This window comes from Taudactylus pleione, unplaced genomic scaffold (genome assembly GCF_031769625.1).
Source record: "Taudactylus pleione unplaced genomic scaffold, aTauple2 ptg000926l, whole genome shotgun sequence".
In the NCBI taxonomy this organism is placed as follows: Eukaryota; Metazoa; Chordata; class Amphibia; order Anura; family Myobatrachidae; genus Taudactylus; species Taudactylus pleione.
Window position 1 is genome coordinate 807,316 of NW_028285327.1, and position 12,069 is coordinate 819,384.

The 12,069-nt window shown below is 46.3% G+C and overlaps 1 protein-coding gene across 5 annotated transcripts in view; it reads left to right on the forward strand.

The window, feature by feature from the left end:
* ENO4 (enolase 4) overlaps positions 1-12,069 on the forward strand; it is a 238,777-nt gene that overhangs the window by 168,479 nt on the left and 58,229 nt on the right. For 4 of the 5 annotated variants that reach the window (XM_088459671.1, XM_088459669.1, XM_088459670.1 and 1 more), the window contains one exon: positions 11,588-11,781. In XM_088459671.1, coding sequence (XP_088315797.1) covers positions 11,588-11,781 — 194 coding nt within the window. Of the gene's footprint in view, positions 1-10,615; positions 10,661-11,587; positions 11,782-12,069 lie in introns of those variants that run through there. The other variant, XM_088459673.1, reaches the window with a different exon arrangement.

Sequence of the window (12,069 nt, forward strand, 5' to 3'; positions counted from 1 at the left end):
GCAGCCTGCATGTATGTCACTGATGTGTGCAGCCTGCATGTATGTCACTGATGTGTGCAGCCTGCATGTATGTCACTGATGTGTGCAGCCTGCATGTATGTCACTGATGTGTGCAGCCTGCATGTATGTCACTGATGTGTGCAGCCTTCATGTATGTCACTGATGTGTGCAGCCTGCATGTATGTCACTGATGTGTGTAGGCTGCATGTATGTCACTGATGTGTGTAGGCTGCATGTATGCCACTGATGTGTGCAGCCTGCATGTATGTCACTGATGTGTGTAGGCTGCATGTATGTCACTGATGTGTGTAGGCTGCATGTATGTCACTGATGTGTGCAGCCTGCATGTATGTCACTGATGTGTGCAGCCTGCTTGTATGTCACTGATGTGTGCAGCCTGCATGTATGTCACTGATATGTGCAGCCTACATGTATGTCACTGATGTGTGCAGCCTGCATGTATGTCACTGATGTGTGTAGGCTGCATGTATGTCACTGATGTGTGTAGGCTGCATGTATGTCACTGATGTGTGCAGCCTGCATGTATGTCACTGATGTGTGCAGCCTGCATGTATGTCACTGATGTGTGTAGGCTGCATGTATGTCACTGATATGTGCAGGCTGCATGTATGTCACTGATGTGTGCAGCCTGCATGTATGTCACTGATGTGTGTAGGCTGCATGTATGTCACTGATGTGTGCAGCCTGCATGTATGTCACTGATGTGTGTAGGCTGCATGTATGTCACTGATGTGTGTAGGCTGCATGCATGTCACTGATGTGTGTAGGCTGCATGCATGTCACTGATGTGTGTAGGCTGCTTGTATGTCACTGATGTGTGTAGGCTGCATGCATGTCACTGATGTGTGTAGGCTGCGTGTATGTCACTGATGTGTGTAGGCTGCGTGCATGTCACTGATGTGTGCAGCCTGCATGTATGTCACTGATGTGTGTAGGCTGCATGTATGTCACTGATGTGTGCATCTTGCATGTTTTGGAGCGTTTGGCTACGGGTAACACAGGCAACTCAGGGATAAGATCTGGTCACACACACCATCGAAAATCTCGATTCAGCAAACAACGATTCTTGGTGATTGTGAGTGTTTCAGCGACGCTGTGCGTAATATAAACTCTGGCAATCTCGGACCAAACACGATTTTTAGTAATTTTACCCCTAAGTCTTTCTTCCTTCCACTCATCTCAGTAAGATTAAAGGTTTTGAATTGAAATAAACATGAAGGAGATTAAACCGTGAGGTGTGTCTCTGCCAGAATAAGGTCGTTCAGACAAGTTGGTTGAATGAAATGCAGTGACGGAGCTTAGCACCTCGGTTACATCCCATGATGGAGCTTAACACCTCGGTTACATCCCATGACAGAGCTTAGCACCTCGGTTACATCCCATGACGGCGCTTAGCACCTCGGTTACATCCCATGACGGAGCTTAGCACCTCGGTTACATCCCATGACGGAGCTTAGCACCTCGGTTACATCCCATGACGGAGCTTAGCACCTCGGTTACATCCCATGACGGAGCTTAGCACCTCGGTTACATCCCATGACGGAGCTTAGCACCTCGGTTACATCCCATGACGGAGCTTAGCACCTCGGTTACATCCCATGACGGAGCTTAGCACCTCGGTTACATCCCATGACGGAGCTTAGCACCTCGGTTACATCCCATGACGGAGCTTAGCACCTCGGTTACATCCCATGACGGAGCTTAGCACCTCGGTTACATCCCATGACTGCACGGGTTATCTCCCCCTGGGAATGCTGGTCTGGGCTGCGATTAGCAGATAACGTGTGGCCAGAGGCAGCCATAACCTAGCCAGTGTTTTGTACATGTGCTGCGCCACTGCCGTTTGTGTGCATGCGCCTGTCCCGGTGCCTGCCAGATCCATTGCGCAGACGCCAGGACCCAACCGGCCAGGACTGTCCCCTCCTCTTCTTCAGCAACGACAGCCCCCCTCGTCTAAGAGCGTATGAGCTGCTGAGCAAATAGCTGATTGCTGTCATACATTACCAGATTACTACTTAGCTGCTTGGAAAGATAATCTTTAGATGTGTGGCCAGTTTAACACAATGTCTTAGCTAAATTTGGGAACGCTTCAGAGTCGCATGCTGTGCCGATATGAGCGCAGTTGGCCGATATTTTAGGTACTGCAAATGCATCTGAGGTGTACTGTGCACCCCTCATAATTCTTACTATACCTAAATGCAAAACTAATTTGGTTGCAGAGAATGTCGTTTTTAGTAGGCGTTCCTGGGAGGTAACAGGAATGGCTGGGGAGACGCAGTCATGTCTGACAGCGTTTGCATCTAAACCTTTTACACATTATACCATAGATGGAGACATCACCTGCCATAGAGCTGGTACAAGCTTCCATGGTGCGTCTAAAGACATATAACCACTCACACATTATACCATAGATGGAGACATCACCTGCCATAGAGCTGGTACAAGCTTCCATGGTGCATCTAAAGACATATAACCACTCACACATTACACCATAGATGGAGAAATCACCTGCCATAGAGCTGGTACAAGCTTCCATGGTGCGTCTAAAGACATATAACCACTCACACATTACACCATAGATGGAGACATCACCTGCCATAGAGCTGGTACAAGCTTCCATGGTGCGTCTAAAGACATATAACCACTCACACATTACACCATAGATGGAGAAATCACCTGCCATAGAGCTGGTACAAGCTTCCATGGTGCGTCTAAAGACCTATAACCACTCACACGTTACACCATAGATGGAGAAATCACCTGCTATAGATCTGGTACAAGCTTCCATGGTGCATCTAAAGACCTATAACCACTCACACATTACACCATAGATGGAGAAACCGCCTGCTATAGATCTGGTACAAGCTTCCATGGTGCATCTAAAGACATATAACCACTCACACATTATAACGTAGATGGAGACATCACCTGCCATAGAGCTGGTACAAGCTTCCATGGTGCGTCTAAAGACATATAACCACTCACACATTATACCATAGATGGAGACTTCACCTGCCATAGAGCTGGTACAAGCTTCCATGGTGCATCTAAAGACATATAACCACTCACACATTACACCATAGATGGAGATATCACCTGCCATAGAGCTGGTACAAGCTTCCATGGTGTGTCTAAAGACATATAACCACTCACACATTACACCATAGATGGAGACATCACCTGCTATAGACCTGGTACAAGCTTCCATAGTGCGTCTAAAGACCTATAACCACTCACACATTACACCATAGATGGAGAAATCACCTGCTATAGATCTGGTGCAAACTTCCATGATGCGTCTAAAGACATATAACCACTCACACATTACACCATGGATGGAGAAATCACCTGCTATAGACCTGGTACAAGCTTCCATGATGCCTCTAAAGACATATAACCACTCACACATTACACCATAGATAGAGAAATCACCTGCTATAGACCTGGTGCAAGCTTCCATAGTGCGTCTAAAGACATATAACCACTCACACATTACACCATAGATGGAGAAATCACCTGCTATAGAGCTGGTACAAGCTTCCATAGTGCGTCTAAAGACCTATAACCACTCACACATTACACCATAGATGGAGACATCACCTGCCATTGATCTGGTACAAGCTTCCATGGTGCGTCCAAAGACACACTGTAATTGAATTTTACAGGTACAACTGTGCATTTAATGCCAGGTATACACTAAGCGATATGTAGTCTGATCCGTTGCATCGAAGTCACATTTCGGGCACATCAGCCAGTGTGTACTCTCTATGCCGTTGACTATGCGCGATTCCGTGCAAATTTGCCAGTTCTGACTGGTGACACCGGTAGCGAGGCCATGCAGCATGGCCCCCGCCGTCGCTTTGTCACTGCCTGCACCGGCAAATGTGTACGCAGTTGCTGATGCTGGCACACCGCAGTTTCTCTTTGCTAACGACGTCGGTGCTCACTAGACAACGGCAGGGGTATTCAACATATGGCCCTCCAGCTACTGTTGAACTACACATCCCAGTTTTGCTATTAGCATGCCCTAATAGCAAAACTGTGGCACAGCATGCTGGGATGTGTAGTTCCACAGCTTCTGGAGGGCCACATGTTGAATACTCCTGGTGTAAGGTGTACCGGCTTTTAGTTTTGAATAAACTGATCATGAATCGGCATAAAGACACAGCCGATGTTGCGGCTATAGATGTGACCGCGTTTGCGTGGGACTCACAATCGGGCCCATTGTGTCCTCTTTTCCATCAGGCTTAATGCACATACCGCAATACATAATGCAATACAAGCTATTATCACACTACATGCAAGCACACACAGGACATGAAAGCACAAGGCCACCTTCCATAGATAACATGCAGATGTCTGCCACGGCAATGTCTTACTCACATGACTATTGTAATGACATACACCTGGAAACTGCATCATAAAAATGATTAAATATATTAAGGGTTTATTAATGCTAATTTTTCGGGTTTAGAATTCAGATTATCATTGCTGTTGGTGGACAGATTGTACATGTAGGGATGGAAGAAACAGCAATAAAAACACGGATACAGAAATATGACATCTATGTACAGGGCTGTCTTAGCAGCGTAAATCCTGGGCAAAGCACTGGAGCCCTCACCCACCCATGCACAGGAATAAAAGTGTAAACAGTCAATAAAATTAAACTTTCAGATTTACTGTTATTTTCAAGAATATATATGTATACACACGTTGAATTGCCAAAAGTCATAGAATAAATGCCATGTCATGAAGGACCCCTCTACCCTAGCAAAGTGCAGCAACTCATCGTGACATCGATTCTACAAGTGGACGGAAGACCTCTGGGAGATGTTGATCCATGCTGTCTGGATGGCTTCCCGCAGCTCCCTGACATTTGCAGGTGCAGGATCTTGGGTGTGACCACAAATGCTCAATTGGGCTAATGTTGGGTGAACATGGTGCCAACACCATTTGTCGGAACTCTCCAGAATGCTCCTCAAATCAATTCTGGACAACTTGCGACCAATTACAAGTTGTACTATTCTGCTGGAATATTCCATCATTGTGAGGATACATGAAGTCCATGAAGGGTTGCGGATGGTCATCAAGCAATGCAATGTAGTGTCTGTCGGTCAATGATGTGTTCATACCACGTGAACTCACCCACACCATTATGGAACCATCACCAGCCTGCATGGTGCCTTGTTGACAACTGGGGTCCATGGCCTCATGGGGTCTGCGGCACACCCTAACCCTACCATTAGCTTGAATCAGCTGGATCCATGACTAAAAGGACAAAGCCACATGTTGCCAGACCTCCAGGATCCAATTAGCGATGTCACGAGCCCAGGTGAGGTGCTGTCTGGTGTCATAGTGTTAACAGAGGCACTTTGGTGGGTCTTCTGCTCACATATCCCATGGAAGGGAACACTGCACTGACTTGTGGTTAAGATTTGAGCCAGTGTCACTTGTCACCACGGACAATTCTGGCCAGACACCGCTGGTCACGTTTATTAAGCACACGTGGTCAGGAACTTCACTGTCCGTGGTGGTGGTGGTGCCTTCCATGAGGTATTCCCGGTACACACGACACAATAGATTAAAGACAACTTCAGAAATGGTATGTCCTATCTGTTGGGCACCCACTATCATGCCCCATTCAAACTCTAATAATTCATGTCATCTTGCCATGAGCAGCCTAGCTGGTGTTCAAACTGGCTCACAGATGTCAGATTACAACTAATGCAGATCCCTTGACTTTAAGCACTTCAGTGTTTACTCCTCACTAATGTTATAACAGCACATTCGTATACATAAGATGGCTTCCTGCACTAGCTATGCCCAGCCGCCCTAGTTATCATTTGGCTGCTAGTCATCATTGGAAGCCCCGCCCACCTGAGCTCACAATTTTTTATCCTTAATACACTACAGAGCAATCACACCCATGTAGTGCAGCTGTGTGTAAAACCTTTCCTGTAGAATTGTTCACTCTAGGTCCGGCGGCAGGCAGGGCGCTGGACCTAGACCAAAGGCACTTCTGCACGCGCTGGAAAGGGGGCATGGTCAATGAAAAGGGTGTGTGTCTTTATTATGCATCCCCTTGTCGTAACTCTTGGGGGCGTGTCCGGCACTTACGGACATGCCAGGCAGCCCCCAAGCTCCACAGTCACAATGGATGCCGGCCATTCACCGGCGATGACCACTGCTCTGCCATTTTTCTCACCTGCGGGACACTGCGGCCCGCGGGTGGAGGACAGAACCCGCATGCTGTTTCAGTGGGGCGGTGTGCTGGAGGGCAGGATGGTTTCTGCCCTTCAGAAATAGGGCAGGTCGCGACGCCCCGCTGAAACAGCCTAGTGAGAATACTACTGTAGGAGACAGCAGGGACCTTAACCATGTCTGCCCCTCATCCTAGGGTGCGAGTCCTGTTCTGGGCTTCAGAACCTGGCAAAGTACTCTCTTTGCCCCATACCCTTCGCCTTAGCTTTGCCATACTTGGCAAAGCAGACTCTTTACCTGGAACACTCCCCATCTATTAGCTTAGCCAACTTTGGTGAATCAACCCATCTGTGAAGCTCAAGCTTTCATGACAGGGCATTGGCATTATGGAGAGCCACCAGCTATATGTTCCACTGCAAAGCTATAAATAAGGGCGGTTGCACTGCCGCTGAAGATTTGGACGAGGTCCTATATCAGATGTAGTTTTGATTTTCCTGTCATCTCCCTCGGTAGTCTGTTGAGGTGGGGGTCGAGGATGGAAGGGTCTACAGAACCAATGATGGAATCTTCGTGATGCAAGACTGCTGTAGAAATGCTTCCTCCTCCAATGGTTTTAACCTGTTGACATGATAGAATTGCTCTATTTGACCATCTACCCAGCTGCCGTCCTCGATAATTCACTTCACAAGGACATTTCCCATGTGTCAGGATGCGGTCTGGGATAGGCCGATACTCACCTCCGCGCTGGTGTCCTTGGGCTTAGGTGTTCAGTCGCTGGGAGTGGTGACTGAGTATTCTCCACGGGGTCTGCTAGGGCTTCCGTGCGTGCAACCTGGTTTCTGGGTAACCAGGCATGGGCGCAGCCATGTTGGTCCATATTTAACCTGACTAGTCTCTCCCAATGGTAGTCCTGTGGTCACTCAGTTGATCCTCTGATCCAATGACCAGCTACCCAGGGGTATTTAAGTCTGACTCCAGGAGCAGGAAACTGCTGTTCAACTTCGCTGTTCCAGTGTCTATGATTCTCACCAGTGTTTCTCTGTGTTTTTCCCTGCAGAGTGTTGCTTCAGCCTATTCACAGTTTTCCAGGGTTACCTGTATTAGCTTCAATGCTTACTCTCAGACTTTAGTGCTTTCTCAGAACTCCACTGTTTTATGTTGTTTTTCCTGTGTGTTTTGTAGTGTGCTGCTAGCTCTATTGCAGCTTCCCTGTGTTACTGATGTTTCAGTTTTCCTGCTAATTTCTAGTTAACTCTCAGCTGGATCTATAGCAATCCCCAGTACATGCCTGTGTCCACTTCTCTCTGTGTCTCTCTGTGCAAACCAACACCTGCATCTGTAGCAGTTCCCAGTACATTTCCCTGTGTTCTCAAGCAAGCCTGCGACTAGGATATCTACATTCTCAAGTTCATCACCAGTGTTCAAGTATTCCTTTCACCAGTGTGCAAGTATTCAGTACATATCCAGTCTTCAAGTATTCTGTGCATCTCCACTGTGCAAGTATTTAATTAATTTAATCTAGTTCCGGTCTTTCTGCCATTCCCAGGTACCTGTCCAGGGGGTTGCGACATGCCCACTTGGTGCGGCGAAACCCAAATCCCAACTGGAGGGGTCACTGGTGAAGACCACCAAGTGGGTTAGACTCCGCGCCTCTGGGCAGGTCTAGCCAAACCTGGGTTTGGCCGGAATAGGGAGACCTAGCTGTCACTCACCTTCTGATTCCCTAGCCACCCTATCCCCTGGCTTTTTCCTTACGGCTCCTGACACCATGCATACACAATTTGCCATCTTGGGTGGGCACCAGGACAAGCACTTTGTCACCTGCATTAATGGTGCATATGGAGGCTCGGGTGTCGTAACCCCTCCTTTGCTGCCCCTGTCCATCCTTTTACTAATCTGCATTATAGAAAGAGGTAGCCGGGGAGCTCGGTAATCAGGTTTAGGGACAGTCCTTTGGCAGACTTTGCAAGCTTGGCAGTATTTTGTGACTGCCATGCAGATGCCCGGCCAGTAAAACATCTGGGAGTACCCAATTGAGAGTTTTCTTCTCGTCCAAATGCCCTCCCTTAGAGTATCCGAGGCACCAAGAGCTGAATAACTATTTTCTCTTCTACCACCCTAAATAAAGTATGGTACTCGCTCAGCCGGCCTTTCATCCTTCCATACTACATTAATTTTCACAACATATTTGTAGGCATTCTCCAATGCACAATCATTTAATTAGTCTCAAGCAAGTCTTGGAGTGATACAGTCCTGGACACAAGAGACCAATCTTCTCCACCAGCTGGCAAGGTTTCTGTTCTTTCCATCCTTCTCTGACCAGGCTTTCTTCCTCACACTGGTCTGATTGCAGCCAAAGCTTGGAACCCAGGATAAAGATATTGCTGTTTCCTGATTTCTCCCTCTGATTCCGGGGTGTGGGTAGCAGGATCATGTAGTGTCGGACGTCTGGCCGGTGATTCAGTTGCAGGCATGTCCGGTCCAATCCGGTCAAGTATAATTTCCCGGAACATGGGAAAGTCTTGCCCCAGACTAAGGGAGTATGGCAACCCTGGTGCTACTGCTGCTACCACTTGCACAGTTTGTCCCCTCACAGTAACTTGAAGACAGTCACGGTCATATTCCTCTGTGGCCCCGTGGATACATAGGACTTTTACTGGTGGTAGCCATACCGTCAGGCCTTCTGGAACTAGACTTCTGGACACCAAGGTGACTCCACTGCCCAAATCTATTAATGTCAACACCGCATGTTGCTGTGTCAGAACTGGCACCTGGAACAGCAGTAGGTTACCCATGGATGAGGACATATGAAAAAAAAAAGGGAGACGGGGTCTTGTCGCCCCACCAGACAATCCATCAATTCCTGCTGACTTGGACAACTCCTCCAAAAGTGCCATGGTTCGCCACACTCAAAGCACCCTTCTAGGGTCACCCTGTGATCTGTGCCAACATCTTGTACTGGTTTTGGCCTGAAGATTGGCCTGACAACCTTCTCCACTGACTGGGCCATATTTCCCATGGTGTAATATCTATCAATGGCTATAGCAAGCTCTTTAAAAGAATGCTGATTGCTCTGTGGAATCCATCTCTGCAGCTCCTGGAGATAAATTTACTAAAGTTTAATTTGGGATTCATATTGATGAATCTCTTAAATCAACTAAAATCGAATTGAAATTAAACTGCAAAGTTCCTTAGCAAATCTCAAATTTACTAAGATTCTATTTTGCATTTAATTTTCAAATCAAATTTGATTTTGTATGTTCATGTACAAATCGAACACCAAATTCCACTCCGAATCAAACTTCAAATCCCGAAATGAATAGACGTGCTTCATGCTTTCATTTTTAGCATGAGCAGGTCTGATTTGAAATAGATGCATGCATATATCTTAGTGTAAAATGCTTGTTAAGTGTTAATTTAAAAAAAAAAAAAAATGACGTGGGGTCCCCCCCTAAAAGTACAATCAGCCCCGGACATTTAATAACCTGTCCTGGAGTTCCGCAGCGCCTTACAAGGTCCATTATATAGCAAGTATACAGGTCCTGAGGCGACTTAAGTAGCAATTTTTTACTTTGTTGCCAAGTTTGTATGTTTATAATTTGTTTCTAATGCTACAAAGTTTATTTTAGAATTAGACTGAATTATAGTTCAATAAAACTAATATTTGTTTAATAAATTGTTATTTTTGGGAATTTTTAGTGCTTATACTGGCGGAGACATCTTTATTTCCTTATGTTCTAACAACACTTTGTAAGAATCTGCTTAGAAATGACTCTTCACACGGGATGGTTTCTGTACTTACATTGTTATAACAGAACAGCCATACATGAGATGGCTATCATCCAGCTGCGAGTCAGCATCGGAACCTTGTCCGCCTAATCCCACAACCCCTTTCTTCTTCACACACTTCACAGCAATCACACCCATGTAGTGCAGCTGCGTGTAGAACCTCACTGCAGGAGACAGCAGGATCCTTAACCCTATCTGCTCCTTGACCTAGGGAGCGAGTCCTGTTCTGGACATCACAACATGGCAAAATACCCTCATATATATAATAAACAACAAATGATGCCCTTCTCTTGCGCTATATCTTAATGCAGCACCTCACATTAGACTCCCTGTTAGTGGGAACCAAGTAATCAATACAATACACAAAATACCAGAGGGCACAACGCAATCCAAAAAGGATTCAATTGCACAAATTATAATAAAATGTCCAAAGACAATGCCATACTTCAGGGTCCGTATAAGGACTAAATTTATAAAAATCCAACTGTATAGATAGGAAGTTCAGTCCATAATTTAGATCATTTTTCTATAGAGAATGGTGATCTCGTAGCCTTCACTTCTCCAAGGAAGCCACTGGAATCGTGATTTTTCTAAAGCAGAACCCTTCACCGAATAGACACCCAGAAAATGGACAATTGGCCAAACATTAGTAAGTGTACAAAATCTGAATCCTGTTTTGGAATGTGTTGCGCCCTCTGGTACTTTGTGTATAATATATATATATATATATATTCAAATGCCTTGACTGACTCACTAACTCACTAACTCACCAACGCCCAGCCCAAACCCCTGGATCTGTGATCCCTGGCTGCAGACGCACATTATACCGGCAACATAACAAATCAACCAAGGCACAATAACATAACAAATCAATTATGCATTGATTGATTTGTTATGTTGCCGGGATAACGTGCCTCTGAGGCCAGGATCGCCGGGGAGGCCATCAGATGTTGAGGCATCTGTTGCCTTGACGCTGGGGAACACTTCCGATGCTCGCTGGTGCAGCCAGACACACCATCACTGCCGGTTTCTGCTGGTATCTATGAGACTCCGGCACACAGTGAATGTGACTGATTATGTCTGTGGTTCTTCTCAGGTGAGCTTATTGCTTGTTTGTGGGGGTTGGTACATATAGACGCTTGGGATGCTGGATCAGTTATGCTCCTGATGACAGTAAATTCACACCGAGGCCCTGATTCAGAACCGGACCCTCTGACAGAGCGCTCGGTCTGTATCAAGGCCGGCCCTCTTACTTGCCGCTCGCATAGCTCTGGGTGACCACCCACAGCTATAGCGAGCGGCCAAAATGATGGTCGCGATGACCATCGGGCTTGCGACAAGACCCTTGCGGTAGGGTCTATCAGAGCCAAAAGCTCTCCCACTGACATCACTAGTACGCTGCTCCCCGCACGGCCCACGTCTGGAGTACGCTGCTCCCCGCACGGCCCACGTCTGGAGTACGCTGCTCCCCGCACGGCCCACGGCTGGAATACCTGTATTACACTATTTTGTTGGCAAATGAGACATTTTCTTGTTGTCGTACTGTAGCTGTCTACTTTCTCTTATCTCCCTGCAGAATATTTGTTCCGTCATGATCTCCGCAGACTCCGGGCCTGTGCCGCCTCTTCTTACCTGTGACACAGTGGAAGCCAATGAGATTGAGAGGAAGGTGGCAGTTGAAACAGCTATTGATTGGATACAAGATTATATAAGCTCATCACTTAGAGGAATACAACCCTATGAGCAGGGTAACGTCGATCAAATACTAAGGTATTTGTATAATCTATCTAATACTACACAACGTATGTAAAACATTGTTACCATGCTTGTTTGTAAACAGCGTAAATGACATTGACAATGACAACTGTTTGTATTTGGTTAGTACATATACACATACACAGTGTCAAACATAGACAGAGTGTGATTATTATTATGAACATTTACTTATAGAGCACCACAAGTAATAAGAACAGAATAACATATATATGTATGTACCGGCACTTTAAACAATGAGGAACAGTTGCAAAACCTGCCAGGGTGCACACAACATAAACCACA